At 33.8% G+C, this 25692-nt stretch overlaps 1 protein-coding gene across 3 annotated transcripts in view; it reads left to right on the top strand.

Annotated features, from left to right (window-relative positions):
* LOC111418381 (Zn finger homeodomain 1) overlaps positions 1–25692 on the top strand; it is a 265526-nt gene that overhangs the window by 180931 nt on the left and 58903 nt on the right. For 2 of the 3 annotated variants that reach the window (XM_023050919.2, XM_023050926.2), the window contains exon 2: positions 48–206. The exons of the other annotated variant lie outside the window; for it this stretch is intronic. In XM_023050919.2, coding sequence (XP_022906687.2) covers positions 48–206 — 159 coding nt within the window. The remainder of the gene's footprint in view (positions 1–47; positions 207–25692) is intronic. 3 annotated transcript variants of the gene reach the window in all.

Raw genomic sequence — 25692 nt, 5'->3', positions numbered from 1 at the left:
AAATCTGAAAGGAAGGAATTTAATGTTGTTGTTTCTATTTGTTACAGTTGACGCAATGAGTCCGGACAGCAATCACAACGAGATTTCCGAAAATTCCGAGTGCCTAAGAAAGATTCTTCTTAATGGAGAAACGGAAGATAAAGAGATCGTCGAGTACATGCAAAGAAGAGACACTGCGGTGATTTTTCCCGAGGACACTCAAATCGGTGAGTTATAAATTTCGAAAAATGATGTCTCCGCCTATTTGGAAAAGTTCCAATAGAGTGCGTATGCCAATCTAATTGGAAAATTTGGAACGCTCGTCCAAGTTGGACCCTCCCCTTTCGCCGTAAATTACTTTAAATCTTTACAATTCCTTCTCATTCCTGTTCCGGCTATTCCGGGAGCTTATTGCTCCAGTAAATCGCGGCTATTACACAATAACGCAGAAAATTCGCGATAAGATTGACGATCACGCATTTGGTTACAATCCAAATACCATAACCTTATGTTCTATGGGCGGACGGTTGGCAAATGGCCGCAAAAGCGGCACTCGTAAACTGTAACCGAAGACGACAAAATATGAACGTGCGAATCTCGCTCGGAGAGTAATTTGCGATTTTTATTTATCGCATAAAGTGTCTGAGGTGTGCGGCCATGCGAGTTCGACTCACCCCCAAAGGGATTCCCAAGCTTTAATTTATATCTCGTTTTAATGAAAGTAATTCCCCAGGCGACAATCGACGAGGACGTGTGGACAAGTCCGATTTTGTATCTTCGTTTCGTTTAGAGAACGTTCGATCGCAATCTTTTCTGGAACGGGGAAAACTTTATTTGCAACATGCTGATAAAAGTATCTCTCTTATTACCAAGAACAAGATATGGTTAATTTATTATTTTGCTCTTATTTGAAATTGTTGTGTATCGTTTCGACGAAATAATTGTTCCACAAATAGTCTCGATTCGAATTTATAGATTAAAATTTCATTTTCCTGGAAATTTCAATAATATCATCTTATAATTTTTATATCATATCATAAAGTAGAATCTTTAAGCTATAATTTAATATACATATCATATCATAATTATTAAAAATACGGTCGACATGATTTTTTCAAAATTTCGTATTTTCTTTGATTTATAGATTTGATAATTTCTTCATTAATAAAATTTCTTAGAAATTTCAATAATATCACCTTACAGTTTTTATATCATAAACGAGAATCTTTAAGTTTCGATTTAACATACATATCATATCATTATTCTTAAAAATACAGTAGATATGATTTGTTGAAAATATCGTATAATTTTTAATTTACAAATTTGACAGTTTCTTCTTTAATAATTTTTTCCTGGAAATTTCAATAATATTATAATATAGTTTTTATATCATATCATAAACTAGAATCTTTAAGCTACAATTTAACATATCAAGCATGCCGTTATCTATAATAATACGGATGATATGATTTCTTGAAAATTTCGTATTATTTTTAATTTATAAATTTGACAGTTTCTTCTTTAATAATTTTTTTCTGGAAATTTCAATAATATTATAATATAGTTTTTATATCATATCATAAACTAGAATCTTTAAGCTACAATTTAACATATCAAGCATGCCGTTATCTATAATAATACGGATGATATGATTTCTTGAAAATTACGTATAATTTTTAATTTATAAATTTGACAATTTCTTCTTTAATAATTATTTCCTGGAAATTTCAATAATATTACCTTATAGTTTTTATATCATATCATAAACCAGACTCATTAAGCTTCAATTTAACATATGAAGCATACCGTTATCCTTAAAAATACGGATGATATGATTTTTTGAAAATTTCGTATTATTTTTAATTTATAAATTTGACAGTTTCTTCTTTAATAATTTTTTCCTGGAAATTTCAATAATATTATAATATAGTTTTTATATCATATCATAAACTAGAATCTTTAAGCTACAATTTAACATATCAAGCATGCCGTTATCTATAATAATACGGATGATATGATTTCTTGAAAATTTCGTATTATTTTTAATTTATAAATTTGACAGTTTCTTCTTTAATAATTTTTTTCTGGAAATTTCAATAATATTATAATATAGTTTTTATATCATATCATAAACTAGAATCTTTAAGCTACAATTTAACATATCAAGCATGCCGTTATCTATAATAATACGGATGATATGATTTCTTGAAAATTTCGTATTATTTTTAATTTATAAATTTGACAGTTTCTTCTTTAATAATTTTTTCCTGGAAATTTCAATAATATTATAATATAGTTTTTATATCATATCATAAACTAGAATCTTTAAGCTACAATTTAACATATCAAGCATGCCGTTAACCTTAAAAATACCGATGATATGATTTTTTGGTAATTTCGTATTATTTTGATTTATAAATTTAACAGTTTCTTCTTTAATAATTTTTTCCTGGAAATTTCAATAATATTACCTTATCGTTTTTATATCATATCATAAACCAGACTCATTAAGCTTCAATTTAACATATGAAGCATACCGTTATCCTTAAAAATACGGATGATATGATATTTTGATAATTTCGTATTATTTTTAATTTATAAATTTGATAATTTCTTTTTTAATAATTTTTCCCTGGAAATTTCAATAATATTACCTTATAGTTTTTATATCATATCATAAACTAGAGTCATTATGCCTCAATTTAACATATGAAACATACCGTTATCTTAAAAAATACGGATGATATGATTTTTTTAAAAATTCGTATTATTTTTAATTTATAAATTTAACAGTTTCTTCTTTACTAATTTTTTTCTGGAAATTTCAATAATATTACCTTATAGTTTTTATATCATATCATAAACCAGACTCATTAAGCTTCAATTTAACATATGAAGCATACCGTTATCCTTAAAAATACGGATGATATGATTTTTTGATAATTTCGTATTATTTTGATTTATAAATTTAACAGTTTCTTCTTTACTAATTTTTTTCTGGAAATTTCAATAATATTACCTTATAGTTTTTATATCATATCATAAACCAGACTCATTAAGCTTCAATTTAACATATGAAGCATACCGTTATCCTTAAAAATACGGATGATATGATTTTTTGATAATTTCGTATTATTTTGATTTATAAATTTAACAGTTTCTTCTTTAATAATTTTTTTCTGGAAATTTCAATAATATTATAATATAGTTTTTATATCATATCATAAACTAGAATCTTTAAGCTACAATTTAACATATCAAGCATGCCGTTATCTATAATAATACGGATGATATGATTTCTTGAAAATTTCGTATAATTTTTAATTTATAAATTTGACAATTTCTTCTTTAATAATTATTTCCTGGAAATTTCAATAATATTACCTTATAGTTTTTATATCATATCATAAACCAGACTCATTAAGCTTCAATTTAACATATGAAGCATACCGTTATCCTTAAAAATACCGATGATATGATTTTTTGATAATTTCGTATTATTTTGATTTATAAATTTAACAGTTTCTTCTTTAATAATTTTTTCCTGGAAATTTCAATAATATTATAATATAGTTTTTATATCATATCATAAACTAGACTCATTAAGCTTCAGTTTAACATACATATCATATCAAGATTCCTAAAAACACAGTTAATATGATATTTTGAAAATTTATCTTTTATTCATAAATTTGACAATTCTTCAATAACTTTTTTCTATAAATATCAATAATATTATCTTATAGTTTTTATATCATATCATAAACTAGAATCTTTAAGCTTCAATTTAACATACATATCATATCATAATTATTAAAAATACAGCAGATATAATTTTTTGAATATTTTGTCTTATTTTTGATTTAAAATCTTGACGATTTCTTCTTTAATAATTTTTTCTTGGGAACTCCAATAACGTTATCTTCTTGTTTTTATATCATATCATAATGTGCCCTTTTGTATTATTATATTAGTGTTGGAAAATATTGAATGCCTCAGTTTTCTTAAAAAAAGTTCGACAACCTGATCAGCAATTCTGAAAATTTTTGGAAATACGAGAATTGATTTTTTTATAAAAACTGTTTAACATCGAAACAATAACTTTTATATTTTCTAAAAGAAGAAGATTTTAGGTTCAGTTATTTTATAATCTCAATAAGTAAGACTTCCAGAATGTTTTGAATTTCATAATTTTCCTCGTCTTAATCAAACTACAGTATACAAACTATTTAATTTTATTTTATTCTTTACTCTTATGGCATTTACGAGAAAGTAAAAAGACATTCGCAAGGTGATATCGTTCCCTCGGTCGTTTTAATTTTCCTTTGCATTTCTCTTCTAAGACGAGGAATTAAGTTTGGCTTTTGTAAATTAAAACGGCAGCGGGCGGTTTTTACTCTAATTAATTCCGCTTATAAATTCCGATTTCTCGGGGGCCGGACTTCCGGGCAATGCGGAAGTCCGTTATTGCCCGGCCCGTATGCCGCCTTGACGAATTCACTTTTCCTCCTTGCGCAGGAGGAAAAGGCACCGAAAAGGAAGGGTGGAAGAAATTAAATCCCCGCCGAGATTATAGTAAATACAGCCCGGGCTCGTAATTGGATTAAGTTTCGAATAATTTGCTTCTAATACCGTTCGTTGTAAATAGCGATTTCATTCCGAACAATTCTAATTTGTTTTATTTATGTTTTTGGGTTGAGTATAATTGCAAGTATGCAACCAATATCACAATGCAATACGCATCATACGTAAATCGCGTATTGCAATAAAAATATTGTGATATTGGTTGCATACTTGCAATGATGACGTCGGGTACGATAATTAATTAACACACTGTATGATGTAGTATGTAATAATACGAGAAAGAAAAACAAGAAGGGAAGTTTTCTCGGTAGAGAAACTTCTCGATCGCTTATTGACGTAATGAAAAAGGTTCCGCGCGTATATTGGGGCACTCTTGTAGATGAGCAAGTCAATCGAGCACAAGCTGAGTGGTTCCTTAGCTTCACTCAGGTCTATTTGTCAAATTTCACCTTCTAGGGACGAGTTGGTCATTACGAAGCGTCATCATCATTTTCCCTTTAAGCCCCATTTATTTCAATTCGTCTTTATTCGCTCCCTTCCACGGAATCGCGTCCGGTTGTCACCGGGACGTCGAGGATTCTTTCAAGTCATGTAGTTTTATATGCTCACCCCACCGTATCAGGTTCGCCGTTCGTTTTTACATATAAAAGGTCGATGCCGATCGGTAGGGGGAGGAAAGCTGCTCGCATAAAGTCCTTCCTTCCTTGGGGCGCCATTATTGTTTTTATTGTTGCGAATATCGACGGACGGCGCGCGTCCGGTCGGCTAACGTCGTTCGAGGATGAATAATTCAATAACGATCCGAAGGGGCAATGAAAATGTTTGCCGGTGACAAAGTAAAAGTGCGCAGGAGTCCGCGAAATTGGTCGCGTCGTCGTTGAGAAATGGCCCGTTCGTTTGGCCGGAAAGTCGAAAACACTGGGGGTGGTCTTCAGGTGTAGGGGCGGGACTCGGAATTGCCGCCATTTGTCACCATCTCGTCTTGCGCTAGTTTCTCAAGCTGGACCGCCGGGAAACGGCAAATGAAGAGTTATTGTAGGGAATCAGCCGAACAGAAAGGATGCTAAGTGAAGAAACGACTCTTACTTTAACTCACTACAAACTCTTTTAAATAATTACTCGCCAAGCAGAAATAAGCAGAAGCGGCATAAATGAAATTAGAACCTCTTCTATGTAGATTGCCCAATAAATAGAGTCTAATCGAATAATAAGAGAGCATCAAATAGACTATATGCCAAAATTCCATAGTGCAACCTCGACTCGACCAAACAATGATACAATGTCTTTAAGTGATAAAAATTGTGTATGGAGGAATTTATACTATTAATGCATAGGGTATTTGTTGTCAGGTTAATAGACACTCATCGTAGACTGGCAGCTGATTAGGTCGAGATAGCATGAAAAAAAACTTTTACAACAATAGTTGTAGCAAATTTTATGCTTAACATTATTGCTCTCTTGCACTTTTGCTCCCAAATGCATAGATATCGAGATAAACACGAAAATATGCAAATTTGATGAATTTCGCTGTTTTGGTAGATGTTATGGTAGCACTTGAGAATTGGAGCATATTACAAACAAACTTTTAGAACAATAGTTTTAGCAAATTTTATGCTTAACATTATTGCTCTCTTGCACTTTTGCTCCCAAATACATAGATATCGAGATAAACACGAAAATATGCAATTTTGATGAATTTCTTTGTTTTACTAGATGTTATGGTAACACTTGGGAATTGGAGCATATTACAAAAAAACTTTTACAACAATAGTTGTAGCAAATTTTATGCTTAACATTATTGCTCTCTTACACTGTTGCTCCCAAATGCATAGATATCAAGATAAACACGAAAATATGCAATTTTGATGAATTTCTTTGTTTTACTAGATGTTATGGTAACACTTGGGAATTGGAGCATATTACAAAAAAACTTTTAGAACAATAGTTGTAGCAAATTTTATGCTTAACATTATTGCTCTCTTGCACTTTTGCTCCCAAATGCATAGATATCGAGATAAACACGAAAATATGCAAATTTGATGAATTTCGCTGTTTTGGTAGATGTTATGGTAGCACTTGAGAATTGGAGCATATTACAAACAAACTTTTAGAACAATAGTTTTAGCAAATTTTATGCTTAACATTATTGCTCTCTTGCATTTTTGCTCCCAAATGCATAGATATCAAGATAAACACGAAAATATGCAATTTTGATGAATTTCTTTGTTTTACTAGATGTTATGGTAACACTTGGGAATTGGAGCATATTACAAAAAAACTTTTACAACAATAGTTTTAGCAAATTTTATGCTTAACATTATTGCTCTCTTGCACTTTTGCTCCCAAATACATAGATATCGAGATAAACACGAAAATATGCAATTTTGATGAATTTCTTTGTTTTACTAGATGTTATGGTAACACTTGGGAATTGGAGCATATTACAAAAAAACTTTTACAACAATAGTTGTAGCAAATTTTATGCTTAACATTATTGCTCTCTTACACTTTTGCTCCCAAATGCATAGATATCAAGATAAACACGAAAATATGCAATTTTGATGAATTTCTTTGTTTTACTAGATGTTATGGTAACACTTGGGAATTGGAGCATATTACAAAAAAACTTTTACAACAATAGTTGTAGCAAATTTTATGCTTAACATTATTGCTCTCTTGCACTTTTGCTCCCAAATGCATAGATATCAAGATAAACACGAAAATATGCAATTTTGATGAATTTCGTTGTTTTACTAGATGTTATGGTAACACTTGGGAATTGGAGCATATTACAAAAAAACTTTTACAACAATAGTTGTAGCAAATTTTATGCTTAACATTATTGCTCTCTTACACTTTTGCTCCCAAATGCATAGATATCAAGATAAACACGAAAATATGCAATTTTGATGAATTTCTTTGTTTTACTAGATGTTATGGTAACACTTGGGAATTGGAGCATATTACAAAAAAATTTTACAACAATAGTTGTAGCAAATTTTATGCTTAACATTATTGCTCTCTTGCACTTTTGCTCCCAAATGCATAGATATCAAGATAAACACGAAAATATGCAATTTTGATGAATTTCGTTGTTTTACTAGATGTTATGGTAACACTTGGGAATTGGAGCATATTACAAAAAAACTTTTAGAACAATAGTTGTAGCAAATTTTATGCTTAACATTATTGCTCTCTTGCACTTTTGCTCCCAAATACATAGATATCGAGATAAACACGAAAATATGCAATTTTGATGAATTTCTTTGTTTTACTAGATGTTATGGTAACACTTGGGAATTGGAGCATATTACAAAAAAACTTTTACAACAATAGTTGTAGCAAATTTTATGCTTAACATTATTGCTCTCTTACACTTTTGCTCCCAAATGCATAGATATCAAGATAAACACGAAAATATGCAATTTTGATGAATTTCTTTGTTTTACTAGATGTTATGGTAACACTTGGGAATTGGAGCATATTACAAAAAAACTTTTAGAACAATAGTTGTAGCAAATTTTATGCTTAACATTATTGCTCTCTTGCACTTTTGCTCCCAAATGCATAGATATCAAGATAAACACGAAAATATGCAATTTTGATGAATTTCTTTGTTTTACTAGATGTTATGGTAACACTTGGGAATTGGAGCATATTACAAAAAAACTTTTACAACAATAGTTGTAGCAAATTTTATGCTTAACATTATTGCTCTCTTGCACTTTTGCTCCCAAATGCATAGATATCAAGATAAACACGAAAATATGCAATTTTGATGAATTTCTTTGTTTTACTAGATGTTATGGTAACACTTGGGAATTGGAGCATATTACAAAAAAACTTTTACAACAATAGTTGTAGCAAATTTTATGCTTAACATTATTGCTCTCTTGCACTTTTGCTCCCAAATGCATAGATATCAAGATAAACACGAAAATATGCAATTTTGATGAATTTCTTTGTTTTACTAGATGTTATGGTAACACTTGGGTATTGGAGCATATTACAAAAAAAAATTTACAACAATAGTTGTAGCAAATTTTATGCTTAACATTATTGCTCTCTTGCACTTTTGCTCCCAAATGCATAGATATCAAGATAAACACGAAAATATGCAATTTTGATAAATTTCGTTGTTTTACTAGATGTTATGGTAACACTTGGGAATTGGAGCATATTACAAAAAAACTTTTAGAACAATAGTTGTAGCAAATTTTATGCTTAACATTATTGCTCTCTTGCACTTTTGCTCCCAAATGCATAGATATCAAGATAAACACGAAAATATGCAATTTTGATGAATTTCGTTGTTTTACTAGATGTTATGGTAACACTTGGGAATTGGAGCATATTACAAAAAAACTTTTAGAACAATAGTTGTAGCAAATTTTATGCTTAACATTATTGCTCATAGTGCAACCTCGACTCGACCAAACAATGATACAATGTCTTTAAGTGATAAAGATTGTGTATGGAGGAATTTATACTATTAATGCATAGGGTATTTGTTGTCAGGTTAATAGACACTCATCGTAGACTGGCAGCTGATTAGGTCGAGATAGCATGAAAAAATTGAAAGCCATTAGCATGAAAGCCAATCAAATATTTTAATAGCGTCATTCTCTGCCTTAGCCTGAAACAAGAGTATCACCAGCAAGTGTTCGGTGTCTCCTGATTTCTTACTTTAACTCATTGGAAACTTTTCTAAATAATTGCTTACGGTTCTCCTTCTCAAGGGGAAGCGGTATAAATGGGATTAGAACCTCTTCTATGTATATCGGTCAATTCCATCTTGCTGGAACATTTTCGAACACTGCGGGGCACACGTTACTTATTTCCGGCGCATGTTTAGTTCCGAGCAAACGACTTGATTTAGTTTCCAGCTTCTGGCCGAGTCTATAAATCCGCCGCCGAAACTTACTCAAGCATTATGCCGCCCCGAGAAAATCTCCCCGGCCAAATAATATATCGCCTATGTATTTCATTTAGCAGTTGCATATATTCCCCCAAATATATGAGCTGCGGATGTACTCGAAGCAAAAAACCTTATGTCTCTCGTTCAAATATTCCTTTTCTTAATCTTGGTGTTTCAAAATTTTTATTTTAAAACTCATTAAATGTTAAATTTAGGTGTGGGTTAAGGAGGAGCCGCAATTGTCCCCTTAATACCGACGTGTTTTATTAAGGAACGCAAAGTTTAGTGCACGACCGGACCGTAATACAGCCCGAGGAATTCTTGGCCCTCTCAAGATTCTTCGGACGATCCCGGAGGGAGGTTTGCGGTTTGTGCCGCCCCCGGCTCCGCAAACGCGCACTTTGTTAGGTGAAGTTCGCCGCCCATGATGTATGTCGCTATTAAATTCAAACATCTTCGGATTGCTCGGAATTGTAATGTATAGTCCTCGAGGACATCCTTTGCTAATCCAATCCCTTATGCTATAACTTTATTATCAAACTAAATAATTTAAGAAAAGTATTCGTGGTCTGTAATAAACCGGGGGCGGGGGTGGAGTTTTGGGAATAAATTACGCGATCTCTTTATTGTCGTCGACGAAACGGTAAAACGAAACGTTCGTAAAGGAATGGTGGAGAGGAGGTGGTGTTGGTCGCGTGTGTTCGCCAAGGGGCCCAGCGGGGGCGGTTAAACATGCAGCGTTGCGGCACTCTCCGAAGCAGTTTTGCATGTAGCTAGATGGAACACCAACTTAGGGGGTCAACCGCATAAACTTCCAAAGCTGCCAGGATAGCCGGGACTTGCTCACCGAAGGCATTTCGAGTTAGAAACCGGCGTCTTGCAAGTTTGCGTTCCCCCCGGAGGGGCTACCGCTATCAACTATTTTAAGTATGTTTAATTGGAGATTCTTTTCGTTGAATCGATACTTAGTTTTGGCGAGCTTTTTCCGAGTTTAAATATGATGTGGCCTGAAATACCGAAAGAAGTCAATCAATGCAATAGCTTAATATAACTTAATCAAACTTTCGTAGAGCCTTGGCCGCAAGTAAACTCTGCCTAATTAAAAGAAATAGAAAAGATTCCTTGAAAATCGTTTAGTTTTTGTATCAATGTAATATCAATGTAGCACCTCGGCTACAGGTGACCTCGACTTATTTAAACTTATATATTTTCTAAAAAGACTTCACTTTGGTGCAAGAATTATTTCTTGATATTTCTGAACAGAAATTTGTGAATGTTGTTAGGTTTAGTAAATGATTTTTATTTATATTACATTAGGTTGCTCCTGAAGATGATTAAATGTATTGATCGAAACCGGTAGAGCTAAAATTAAAAGAATCCATCTATAAATACACACGTTTCATTGCATTTAGATTTCATAAATATGCCAAGGGTGCTTTTTTTAATTCAATAAAATAACAAATAGAGCTTTGAAGATTGTAAACAGCTTTGCCAACTCCACTGATTTATCGGAAGATCTACCGATTTTAAAAACTTCGATTTTGCTTTCAAAACTATTCAATAAAAGATACAAATGAAGTACTAATCTTAAGTTTTGTTCTAAAAGTTTATTTGTAATCAAATTTTCATTTTTTCGTATATTTCTCGATATCTATGCATTTGAGAGCAAAAGTGCAAGAGAGCAATAATGTTAAGAATAAAATTTGCTACAACTATTGTTCTAAAAGTTTTTTTGTAATATGCTCCAATTCCCAAGTGTTACCATAACATCTAGTAAAACAACGAAATTCATCAAAATTGCATATTTTCGTGTTTATCTCGATATCTATGCATTTGGGAGCAAAAGTGCAAGAGAGCAATAATGTTAAGCATAACATTTGCTACAACTATTGTTCTAAAAGTTTTTTTGTAAGATGCTCCAATTCCAAAGTGTTACCATAACATCTAGTAAAACAACTAAATTCATCAAAATTGCATATTTTCGTGTTTATCTCGATATCTATGCATTTGGGAGCAAAAGTGCAAGAGAGCAATAATGTTAAGAATAAAATTTGCTACAACTATTGTTCTAAAAGTTTTTTTGTAATATGCTCCAATTCCCAAGTGTTACCATAACATCTAGTAAAACAACGAAATTCATCAAAATTGCATATTTTCGTGTTTATCTCGATATCTATGCATTTGGGAGCAAAAGTGCAATAGAGCAATAATGTTAAGCATAAAATTTGCTACAACTATTGTTCTAAAAGTTTTTTTGTAATATGATCCAATTCTCAAATGCTACCATAACATCTAGTAAAAGAGCGAAATTCATCAAATTTGCATATTTTCGTGTTTATCTTGATATCTATGCATTTGGGAGCAAAAGTGTAAGAGAGCAATAATGTTAAGCATAAAATTTGCTACAACTATTGTTGTAAAAGTTTTTTTGTAATATGCTCCAATTCCCAAGTGTTACCATAACATCTAGTAAAACAAAGAAATTCATCAAAATTGCATATTTTCGTGTTTATCTTGATATCTATGCATTTGGGAGCAAAAGTGCAAGAGAGCAATAATGTTAAGCATAAAATTTGCTACAACTATTGTTCTAAAAGTTTTTTTGTAATATGCTCCAATTCCCAAGTGTTACCATAACATCTAGTAAAACAACGAAATTCATCAAAATTGCATATTTTCGTGTTTATCTCGATATCTATGCATTTGGGAGCAAAAGTGCAAGAGAGCAATAATGTTAAGCATAAAATTTGCTACAACTATTGTTGTAAAAGTTTTTTTGTAATATGCTCCAATTCCCAAGTGTTACCATAACATCAGTAAAACAACGAAATTCATCAAAATTGCATATTTTCGTGTTTATCTCGATATCTATGCGTTTGGGAGCAAAAGTGCAAGAGAGCAATAATGTTAAGCATAAAATTTGCTACAACTATTGTTGTAAAAGTTTTTTTGTAATATGCTCCAATTCCCAAGTGTTACCATAACATCTAGTAAAACAACGAAATTCATCAAAATTGCATATTTTCGTGTTTATCTCGATATCTATGCATTTGGGAGCAAAAGTGCAAGAGAGCAATAATGTTAAGCATAAAATTTGCTACAACTATTGTTGTAAAAGTTTTTTTGTAATATGATCCAATTCTCAAATGCTACCATAACATCTAGTAAAAGAGCGAAATTCATCAAATTTGCATATTTTCGTGTTTATCTCGATATCTATGTATTTGGGAGCAAAAGTGCAAGAGAGCAATAATGTTAAGCATAAAATTTGCTACAACTATTGTTGTAAAAGTTTTTTTGTAATATGCTCCAATTCTCAAATGCTACCATAACATCTAGTAAAAGAGCGAAATTCATCAAATTTGCATATTTTCGTGTTTATCTCGATATCTATGCATTTGGGAGCAAAAGTGCAAGAGAGCAATAATGTTAAGCATAAAATTTGCTACAACTATTGTTCTAAAAGTTTTTTTGTAATATGCTCCAATTCTCAAATGCTACCATAACATCTAGTAAAAGAGCGAAATTCATCAAATTTGCATATTTTCGTGTTTATCTCGATATCTATGTATTTGGGAGCAAAAGTGCAAGAGAGCAATAATGTTAAGCATAAAATTTGATCTAAAAATTTTTTTGTAAGATTCCAAAGTGTTAACATAACATCTAGTAAAATAACGAAATTCATCAACTTTCCATATTTTCGTATTTTTCTCGATAAAAGTAAAAGAGAGCAATGTTGTTAAGGATAAAATTTGCTACAAGTTACACATTAGAAGTAACATTTTGCAGGTTCATGTTCCCTCCGGACGGGCTACCGTTATCACCTATATTAAGTATATTTAATTGGAGATTCTTTTCGTAGAATCGATAGTTAGTTTCGGCGAGCTTTTTGCGAGTTTAAATATGATGTACGCCGTAAAGTGGATCCCTTTTATGGCTAAAACGCCGAGAGAAGTCCCTAATCCGCGTAGTACATTTTAAAGCGGCCACTTTTCTTAAGCTGATTACCCGTGTAAATCGAGTTAAGACCCTCATATTTATGGCGCCTACATGGTTAACCTGGGAGCTGGAAAAGTTTGCAAATTTTAGAGCGCGCAGTAAAATTTTAAGGGATCAGAGCGCTTTACTGATGAGGCCGCGACGGCGACGTCGTCGACGCCGCCACCAACAACCGCCAACCTCCATTGCGCCCCAGCTTAATGCTAAATTGAACCTTGCGCTGAATTTAAAGTCACTATCAAAAACAGGGTCATTAATTTCTTGTATACCGCGTGTACGTGTCCATTTACATAAATAAGCAGTTTGCGTCTATAGCGGTGAGACGCGCGCTTAGCATATGAAAGGAGAAGATCCTTTTCGCTTCATGAATTATGGAATCAATCATCATTTGTTCCTCACCTCCGGAATCCGCAGATTTGAGAAATGGTGGAGCCTTTCTTCGACGAACAACAAAAAAAAAGTACAAAAAATAATTTAATACAATCTACAACCACTTCAAAATAAAGTCCCCCCGGAACAACAGAAATTAAAAGAATATTTACCTTGGAATCGTCGGCCCGTTTCAGGCGAACCGTAAATAAAAATTCAACAAGAGAACTGAATTAAATCCCAACCGGGGTTTCCCCCTGTTTTCCCCTTTTCCCGCTTCGTTTCCCGTCTTTTTATAGCGAAACCGCAATTGCAAACTTTGAAAATGGCACAAGGTGCCTTAGGTAACCCCACTCTGTGTTGTCGGAACGGCTAAGCTTCGACAATAAGTGATTGTTAATTCCCAATTCGACCTCCGAGGGACGAGGATTTTCTGCAAGCGCGAATCTAAAATGCAAATTTGGATTACCAAATTCGGCCACCTACATTACGACGGTCGAGACAAGTTTTAAGCCGTATAGCAAACAGAGTTGCCTAAATCTGTAATCGGACGTAGCGACGAAGCAGCCCCCTTACTTTTTAGGGTTAACATAATTTGCTTTTCTTTTTCTATTAAAAAGACTTCAAGGATTCTACGAGCTAATTAAATAATTCGCTGATTTTGAATGATTTTGCAATCTGATTTTGATTTAAAACAACAAGTTATGTGCAATTTCAAAGAGTAAGAATAAATAAGACTTTCAGAATGTTTATATAATAATAATATTTCCTTAAAGAAGAAGATTTTTGCTTTAATTTGATACAAAATTTATTTCTTAGCTTTCATAAATATATCAAAGACGATTTTTTTTAATGCAATAAAAAAACAAATAGAGGAGCTTTAAACAAAAATAAAAGAATCTCCATCTGTTTGTATTTATAAAGACTCAGGTGGTCGTTTACCTGTCAAAGAGTACTGAAAGCAACATCTTGAGCAAGTTTTAATCTGCCAAAACATTTTGTAAACCTTTCGGGGGATTTTATGAGTCGAGAGCAAGAGTCGTGCTTCATCTGGTCTGCAGATGTGTAACCCAGATTCCACCTTAACGGCGATTGTCCGCGAGACAAAAGGTGTCAAAACGACTGAGGTCGGAGTCACTTGACGGACAAGACCTCCTACGGAAAGAGTCAACGACTTCCTGTGGACAGCAGGTAGCTTGAAATGGACGAAATTAAGCCCTTCCGGAGGAGGTCTTCCTCCTAAGCCAATACACAAGCAACACTCGAGAGTTTCGGTTAAACACTCGGTATTTAACATCTGTTAAAACACACAAGTAATTTCGGGGCTGCGCCCTTTTGTACCGGGTTGTATTTATATTGAACGTAGCGAACAAGAAAATTAATAACGGGGAAATCTGTTTGCTCGGCCTTCGCCGGATCCGATCCTTTTGTTTGACGAGATTCATTACGCGAAAACCGAGGTTCCGTTCGGTACCTTACTTGTACCGTCGGTAAGGTCTTCTTCGTTTAATCGCCTTATATTGGTGCGGTTTACATCAACTACGACCAATTTTCCCCATTTTCCCTCGTCCAAGTCAAACAGGAGAAGTCGCACTAATCACTGTTCGACAAGTTGTAGCCACCTGAGCGGCTCTCGTGGATAATCTCGGAAGCTCTCCGAGTTCTCTTTGCGGTCCCGACGCCGTTACGGGGATTTCCAAATGGGACGGAGTTAAGGACTGTTTGTGGAACTATTATTTCGTTGGACAATTCGAACGGATCAACCGTAACGATATACTATAGTACAGTTTCAAATAAGAATTAAATAATAAATTAAACATTTCTTCTTTTAAGAATCCTGATATGTTCAATTGTAGCTTCAAAAATACTTTTTGACAGGTAAACGACCACTTGAGTCTTTATAAATACAAACAGATAGGGATAAATACAAAATTTCGCTGTTTTAGTAGATGTTATGGTAGCACTTGAGAATTGGAGCATATTACAAAAAAACTTTTAGAACAATAGTTGTAGCAAATTTTATGCTTAACATTATTGCTCTCTTGCACTTTTGTTCCCAAATACATAGATATCGAGATAAACACGAAAATATGCAATTTTGATGAATTTCGCTGTTTTAGTAGATGTTATGGTAGCACTTGAGAATTGGAGCATATTACAAAAAAACTTTTAGAACAATAGTTGTAGCAAATTTTATGCTTAGCATTATTGCTCTCTTGCACTTTTGCTCCCAAATACATAGATATCGAGAAAAACACGAAAATATGCAATTTTGATAAATTTCGTTGTTTTACTACATGTTATAGTAACACTTGGGAATTGGAGAATATTACAAAAAAACTTTTAGAACAATAGTTGTAGCAAATTTTATTCTTAACATTATTGCTCTCTTGCACTTTTGCTCCCAAATGCATCGATATCGAGATAAACACGAAAATATGCAATTTTGATGAATTTCGTTGTTTTACTAGATGTCGTGGTAACAGTTGGGAATTGGAGCATATTACAAAAAAACTTTTAGAACAATAGTTGTAGCAAATTTTATTCTTAACATTATTGCTCTGTTGCAGTTTTGCTCCCAAATGCATAGATATCGAGATAAACACGAAAATATGCAAATTTGATGAATATCGCTGTTTTACTAGATGTTATGGTAACACTTGGGAATTGGAGCATATTACAAAAAAACTTTTACAACAATAGTTGTAGCAAATTTTATGCTTAACATTATTGCTCTCTTGCACTTTTGCTCCCAAATACATAGATATCGAGATAAACACGAAAATATGCAATTTTGATAAATTTCGTTGTTTTACTAGATGTTATGGTAACACTTGGGAATTGGAGCATATTACAAAAAAACTTTTAGAACAATAGTTGTAGCAAATTTTATGCTTAACATTATTGCTCTCTTGCACTTTTGCTCCCAAATACATAGATATCGAGATAAACACGAAAATATGCAAATTTGATGAATTTCGCTGTTTTAGTAGATGTTATGGTAGCACTTGAGAATTGGAGCATATTACAAAAAAAGTTTTAGAACAATAGTTGTAGCAAATTTTATGCTTAACATTATTGTTCTCTTGCACTTTTGTTCCCAAATACATAGATATCGAGATAAACACGAAAATATGCAAATTTGATGAATTTCACTGTTTTACTAGATGTTGTGGTAGCACTTGAGAATTGGAGCATATTACAAAAAAACTTTTAGAACAATAGTTGTAGCAAATTTTATTCTTAACATTATTGCTCTCTTGCACTTTTGCCCCCAAATACATAGATATCGAGATAAACACGAAAATATGCAAATTTGATGAATTTCGCTCTTTTACTAGATGTTATGGTAGCACTTGAGAATTGGAGCATATTACAAAAAAACTTTTAGAACAATAGTTGTAGCAAATTTTATTCTTAACATTATTGCTCTCTTGCACTTTTGCTCCCAAATACATAGATATCGAGATAAACACGAAAATATGCAAATTTGATGAATTTCGCTGTTTATTAGATGTTATGGTAACACTTGGGAATTGGAGCATATTACAAAAACACTTTTAGAACAATAGTTTTAGCAAATTTTATGCTTAACATTATTGCTCTCTTGCACTTTTGCTCCCAAATGCATAGATATCGAGATAAACACGAAAATATGCGAATTTGATGAATTTCGCTGTTTTACTAGATGTTATGGTAACACTTGGGAATTGAAGCATATTACAAAAAAACTTTTAGAACAAAACTGGCAGCAAATACATATACATACATTAATACAAATACCTATTGTATACCGAGACAAAAACATTACTAATTAAACAAATTTTCTTAGTGTTCAAAAAAAGAAAATTCAAAGTATCTCTCTGAAACGGTAAAGTAATAAATAATTCAAATCTCTTCTCCTTCGCGTATTCAAATGCGGTTCAATCACATGGTTCAGTAGAAACTCGCATCTCCCAATCTGGGAGGAAGATGATTTAATGCGATCCGACCGAACCCCGTGTGTCATAAAAAAAAGTCCATCCCTTCGGAATTTAATTATGAAACGTTTATGTGTAAATAACCTGCAGTTGAAAATGTTAGGTATTTAGCATTCGAGTCCTACCGTTGGTCATAAACAGCGAGATGGTGATAATAAGTCGACCAGAACTCACCCCACCGAGGCAGTTTGCATGGAAAGTAAGGCGCATTCCTCCTGGTTTAGAGAGGTATGACGTGGTGAAAGTGTATGGGGAATTTTTAATTTTAAATTTGGAAATGTAAGTGGGAGATGAGTTGTTTCGAGAAGCCGTTGCCCTTCCTGGAGGTGTAGCTTGATAAGAAACATCCTGTCCACCTCCGCTCCAATCTCAACCTACTCTTTATTCGTTTCGTTTCGTTTTAAAATGGATGGTAATGACCCGCGGCTATAAAGTTAAAAATTTTCTCTCGTGGGTGACATTCGTCGAGCTTTACGATGCGCAATTAATTTTCAACCCTTCATATACCGTAACGGTCGCAGTAACGCCCTCAATATTGCTAGTTATCTCGTTAAAACAAGTATCGTATAACGGGAGAACGAAGTAATCGTAATCACGCACTTGACGATTCATGACGAACTCCTCTCCCCAGCCAGTTTTAATGGGACTTTTTGTCGACCGTTTCTCCTCGATAGCTGCTACCACCGTCGATCAAGAGGTTGATTCGCGACTGTAAAATTTTATTAAGGGGACTCTAAAGTCGAATAATCGGGTAATTGATACGCCAGAATAGGCAAAGATCAGTTTCGAACCCAAGTCGTTACAAACTGTTTCCGGTACTTCGAATCTAAGAAACCTATAATTTCGTCTTGGTTTTTGCCAAAATCTCGTAATTGGAATATCTCGGATATACGTCCTCGTATGTATTCAAATAGCCCCCCATTTATTCGGTTTTATATATTTCTTTGGGCCGAAAGGGTGTTAAGTCGACGACTCCTCTCTAGAATTATGACCCGGGTTATGATAATTCTGCGACGCAGTGCGTGCGAAGAGTCCCTTCTCGTCTTCGTCTCACCCAATTTGCTGGGTTGGGAGAAGGATTAAAGCTGGCGTCAGGAATTCGGGTCTTTTAGACGCCACCAAGTCGCCTTTCACAAACTCTTTCATGTAATATAATTTTTTTTAATTCCAGGTTGGAAAAACCGCTTCACCACATTAATTTATTGCCTTATCATTATTAACACTATCCACACAGCTTCGAAAGGATGTAACTCAGCCGTCGACGTGGAGTCGTTATCAAACCATAACATTAGTTAGTCACAATTAGCAGAATCGGATACGTTATCAGCTTCCGCTCGGGTGACAACTCGCTCAAATCGGTGTCGTTCCGACAAAGAACCAAAGTTTTTCGGGTTTTTATCTTAAAAGATACGTTTTATGTTTTATCAAAGGCGTTTTTTGTCTTGCCGGTTGTTCGAAATTTCAATTTCGTTTAAAGTTGGATAAATCCGAAGGTTAAACCGAAGTCGTTGGTGTATTTCGACAATTTTACGTTTCAGGTGGTTGTAAAATAAATCGGAAGAGAATGAAATGGAACACTTCTGGTTTCAATTCGTCGAGATAGCACCCTCTATGGCCAATTTGCCTGCGGGGAAAAATGCAATCGTGACGTTGCACCGATAACGGAATGGAACATTACCTCGACTTTAGTGGTTCCTGAGGTTAATAAAAGTGAAAATCTCTTTTCTATATATACACTTGGTTAAAGAGTTCTAAATTGCGGTGAACTACCTGTTTAAAACAACTTTTTATTATACATGTATTTTGAATTGCTGAACAAGTTCAAATAAGACCTCTCATTTGATAATAAATAGTTTCCAAAACACACCCATGACGACACTTGAGATAATGAATTTAAACATCGTTTGCTGGCAGGATTAAGTCAAGTCAGGTTAGGTTCGGTTAGCAAGCGACCAATCGACTTATTGGTTGGCAAGACTGATGGGAAGTTTATGATGGATCTTCATGGAAAACATAGAGGCATGGGAGTAAAATGTGGTTGCAATAGAGACTCTCTTTAAGGAAATCTTAATGACTAAGCAGAAAGAAGGGATTGAAAGAGAGAAGGAAGAACAATACGTGGAGGAGGCTTAAGACGAGAAATCTATTTTTGACGAGATTATAGTCTGTGGTGACTTTAACATTGATTTTCTTAATTCTCAAAATATGAACACTGAGGCCTTGAAAACGCTTTTTTCGTCCTTTGATGCTAGACAGTTGATTAATGAGCCAACTAGAATTACTCGTACTTCGTCCATATTAATTGATCTTCTTTTTGCCTTCTGTACGGTGGATGTCAGACATTCGGGGGTTATTGCTTCTCAGATTTCTGATCACGATATCATCTTTTGTGAGTTATCGTTAGCTGAATCTTTCTCCACAGTTTCTTTTAGGGTCGGGAGAAGTCTGGGTACGATCGATGTAGCAGGTTTTAGGGAATTTTTAAAGCAAATTTCTTTTAATCATATTTTTTTTATTGAGGACATTAACGAGAAGCTTGCTTTTCTCAATAATGGCATTCTTTCTGCCTTTGATGTTTTCTCACCTGTGGTGTGTAGACCGAAAAGCAGTAGGATAAGACCACCCTGGCTCACTGACAACTTAAAATTTATGATCTCGTCTTCTCTAGAATCCGTCTTCCGCTAGATGGGACTATTATAAGTCTCTGCGGAACTTAACGGCATTTACTGTGAAGGCAGAAAAAAGAGCTTATTTTCGTCATATTGGTAATATGCATGACAGAAGACAATTGTGGTTTAAACTAGGGTCACTTAGTTTGAAAAAGAAGTCAGTATCTGGTATCCCTGATGCTTTAAAAAATGTTAATGAACTGAATGATTACTTTCTTAAGAGTATCTCTGATATTCTTGATTCAATGCCTCTTGATCAATCGGTTTTGGATTTTTATACTAGTTTGCCTAATAATGGAGGTGTTTTTGAATTTTCTACTGTTTGTCCTACTTTGGTCGAGAAACTTGTGTATGATTTAAGGTCATGTTCTGAGGGTAGTGATGGTATTAGCGCCGATATGATTTCACACATATATTAAATGTCTGTATTGCAGAGGGGAGGTTTCCGGACATTTGGAAGCATGCTCTAATTAAACCTATTCCTAAAAATCAAAATCCTACCAGTTTTAGTCATCTGAGACCTATTAGTTTATTGCCAGCTTTTTCAAAGATTCTGGAGAAGATACTAAAACAGCAACTTGTGGAATATCTTCATGAATTTAATTTACTTCCGGAATTTCAATCAGGTTTTAGAATGAGTCTTAGTACTACTACTTCAATGATGCCGCTTATGGATGAGTTGATTACTGCGATTGATCAGGGTAACGTTGCTATTCTCACTCTGCTAGACTTTAGTCGTGCATTTGATACTGTGAATTATACCATTCTTTTGTCGATTCTTTCGTCAATTGGCTTTGATTCGACTGCTCTAAACTTAATTAGTGCATATCTGAATGGTAGATCACAGTCGGTTGTTATTGATGGGGTGGCATCCGAGTGGGATGCCACCCCATCAATATATTCTGACTTCAAGATATTCTGGGACCGATTTTGTTCTCATCTTTTTGATCGGATTCAACATGGTACACAGTATGTTTACGCGGATGATACGCAGTTGGTTCACTCCTTTCATCCCTCCCAATGGCGGGAGGCTATTCGTCGCATCAATACTGATCTCCATTGTGTTTATGAGGCATCCACTGCACACTGTCTGAGGATCAATCCTGATCCATTGGTATTGTCATGAATGGTACGAAATTACCTGTAGTTGATAGTCATAAAAGTCTCGGTTTGGAAATTGATAGTTCTTTTAGATATTCGTCTCAGGTCAGTAAATATGTTAAAAACGCTTATTTCGCCCTCAGGCTACTTTTTCCGCATAGGTCTTACTTACCCATAGATGTCAAGCGGATGTTATGCGATGCTCTTGTTTTGTCTCAATTTAATTACATGGTTCTTGTATACCATCCAGCTTTAACTGCTTTTGATTCAAATAGAATCAAAAAAATTCAAAACTGCTGTTTACGTTTTATTTATGGCATACGAAAATATGATAAGATATCTCATAAGTTAGTTGACGCTGGATGGTTGTCGATGGGGAACAGAAGAGTGCTTCAGACATTGGTGGTTTATCATAAACTAATGTTGAGTAAGACTCCAAGTTATTTATATAGGAAGATTAATTTTAGAAGTAACGTTCATAATCGATTGACTAGGTTTATTTCCTTTATTTCTCCACCTGTCCATCGCACGAGTTTGTTTGAGAGATCTTTCTCATACCATGTTTACAAATCCTATAACCTTATTGTCTTCAATTATTAATGTTTAATACCTCTTTTTGTTATCGAGGTCCAGATGGAAGAACAGAGGATTTTATTTTCCTGAATCTGCGCCTCGTGAATTGCTTGCCGCACTATGCTATAATAGCTCTCTTTTGTTTAGATAGTTTTATTTTGTATCTTTTTTTTTCTTTCGAATCATTTATTGTTTTTATTTTTGGTTATATTATCTTGCTACATTATATTGTTTTATTTCTGTAATTGCTGTGTGGTTTGGCAATAAAGTCTATTATTATTATTATTATTATTATTAAGAAGGGAGCAGAAGAGAAAAGAGGGGAGGATAAATCCTCCTCATCCAGGTAACACGTTATTGGTAAACAGTTAAACCAAAATATACGAGGAATGTTCTTTCGTTGTTGCACCAGTAGCTAGTATGCTGAAGGAATGCAGCAAGAGAAATAGAAGTAGAGTCATGAATGCAGAAGAGGAACGCTTTCATGAGAAAGAAATAGAGTACAGGATGAAAACCAAGAGGAAAGTTATGGATCAGTGAAACTAATTATCATCTAAGACAGTTCCTGTCGAGGAATGGAGTGTTTGCCACTTATCTGGGGAAACTGAGGAGAGTAGATTCGAATATATCCTGGTTCAAAGAACAGAATAATGCTGACTGAATTTTTGCTGAAAAATCACTCCTTGAAATCTTTCGGAACAATTTAGAAACACGCTGTATATGGTCACAAATCTCCTACCTCAGCTACTATTTGTATTATTATAGATAGTCACAAAACTTCTGCCTCGACCGCAAGCGATCTCGGCTACTATTTCTATTGTGCATAAGTAATTGATAAAATTTTTTCCAACTCCAAAAAAATTGTTAGAATAGTTTGAGTTTATGTTTCGGTTTTTGTTTTGCGGTTGGTTACTAGAATGTTTTCGGAGGCATCTTATGATCCGTACAACCCTTGTCGAGACGTAAGCTGCTTCCCACCGTCCGGGTGATAGATTACGGCATCGATTAGAGGTGATTGCCCGTTGGGTCCGTGCCTTTGCTGTCACCCCCTGTCCGTGTTGTTTACGTATCAATCCATTCCTGTAATACCTCCGCGGACCTTCGGAGCCGGACCTGACCGATTAATGTTGATTAATGAGGAACTCCGCGCGCATCGATCTGTACCTGAAAGACCGAAAGATTGCCATCAAGAGGGGGAAATGTTATTAGAATTTTATTATCCACTTGAAGAGGTTCTTTTCTTGTACGCGCCCCAAGGCCCGTCCTCCTCCTCGTCTTCCTCTTTTTCGTCGAGTCGATATTTTAATATCGATGGAATCTCCGATGAGATTCTTTTTAATAAGCTTCGCCGGTGCATACCTTCGCGGGAACTTTATTAAAACAGCTTATATCTTGGAATATTTCGAATCCCGACATGATAGTGCAAGCGCACGTTGTTGTTATTACAGTTTCCAAGATGTGGGAGCTCGTAATAACTTTGTGTCACCTTCACACTTATGAAACTATCCTTACAAGGTTTCCAAGATGACTCGATTGAGATAAACTATTAACCTTTATAATACATAATTTGAAATTTTTTTTTTTGAAGAAACATTTATCTTTTATTAATAAAAGCATCTTCTTTTCATTGCTAACATCCGTTTTGAAATATCTCTTTGTACTTTTGAGATATACATTTTTGAACACAATCGTAATTTCTGGCATGTTTTGAGATGTACCCTGTACATCTCAAAACTTAAAAACCGTGATGACTAGAAAAATTCTACGTGCACCATTGGATTCCACGTGAAAAAATCTATTAGAACCCGTTTTTACTTTTTTACTAAGTTTCCGAATAGCCGAGATACAGTGAAAATCGTAAATTTCAAACACACCCTGTATATCAAAAACGAAGAGGGCTATGAAAATTTGGTTTGCGCCATTGTAAGTTTCACAAAAAAGTAGCTCAGGTTCGCGAAAGCCGCAACTATCTATCTTTCATAATAACTGAGATACCCTGCAAACCCATCGAAATTTGGACACCCTGTATTGTTTAAAGTTATATACAGGGTGGTTCAGTTTTTAATCGGGAAACTTTACTAGGACGTAGTACTTGCCAAAATAACACAAGTTTTTTATATAAACATAGGATCGCAACTCGTTTGTTTTCGAGCTATGAGCTGTCAAAATTGAGCCAAAAATTTACATTTTGTTTTATTTTTCGGCTGTAAGTAAACCGTAGAATTTGAAACGTTGTAAGTATTTACTACTGGTTAAGACCTTATTTTCAAGCATACTTTAAACTTCTCTAGCGCAATCTAAGGGGATGAAATTCACCACCCCCTTGATTTTTTTTATAATAACTTTTTAACGCTATGGAATATTAACATAAAAAAGTATGGGTTGTAAAGCTCATTTTTTAGTGGTATTTTTTTGTCTTTTTAGTATTTTCCTAAAAGTTAATAGTTTCTGTGTAAAAAACTAAAATGTCCTGCCATGTACCACTTTATGCCTCCATGTTTAGCTAAAATTATTCTAAAAGATGGCTCTGAGAACTTGTAAGTTTAATTTACGGTGAATACTCAAAATTGTTGATGATTATTAATAATTTTTGACTATTATTAAGCAAGGGTATCAATTTTTTAATGTTGTTTAAAACAACGTAATTTCTTCAGACAGACTTTATGGTTTTTTTATGAAAATCACAATTAATTGGAGTTATTTAGTTAGTACTAGATCCTAGTAAGTGCACAACTTTTTTTAATAATACAGCGCTTCATAGCTCGAAAATAAAAGAGTTGTGGCTCTATGTTTATATAAAAAACTTGTCTTATTTTAGCAAGTACTACGCCCTAGTAAAGTTTTCCGATTAAAAACTGAACCACCCTGTATATATCTTCCCCAAAATCCCTCAACTCATTAATTGTAATGTTCTTTCTCAACGAAAAACACTTTTGACAATATATTACAAATTTTTGTCCCTAATCTTTCTACTTCTCCGGTACTTTAGCTAATTCAATGCAAATGTTAATAGCATTACGTCCATTCAATTTTTAACATCTCTGTAATCATGGCTGCTTTAAGAATAGACGAATATCTCTCTGTACAACAAAAAAATCTTGTGGAATCTATGCCAAAAAGATTAAATGAGGTGAAATCCAAAAATTATTGATATTCTTTCCTCTGTAATTAGACATAATTTTCTGTTTTTAATATTACAGCATCAGATCCAGCATTTGGCACAGTTTTGCCACCTCCTTTACACTTTCAAGCATTTCTGCTTCATTACATCACATCAAATTCTTCATCAGAAAGGTGCGTCCAAGGGTGTCCATGATTTTCAACATTTTTGTATAAGTGTGTCAAAATGTAGGCATTTGTCTGTACTTTATAACCTAGAGTACCTTTTTGTCGGGGGTAGCTTATAAAAGAGCTCTCTTAAAATAAATCCTCATTTGAATAATTACTGCTGGATTTAAAGCCAGCAAGACGGCTGTGAGTAAACTACAAATACACTGCATCTTCTAAGTTGTTAGAAGCT

The sequence above is a fragment of the Onthophagus taurus genome, chromosome 10, assembly GCF_036711975.1.
Source record: "Onthophagus taurus isolate NC chromosome 10, IU_Otau_3.0, whole genome shotgun sequence".
Lineage (NCBI taxonomy): Eukaryota > Metazoa > Arthropoda > Insecta > Coleoptera > Scarabaeidae > Onthophagus > Onthophagus taurus.
This window is presented reverse-complemented; position numbering and strand designations above follow the sequence as displayed.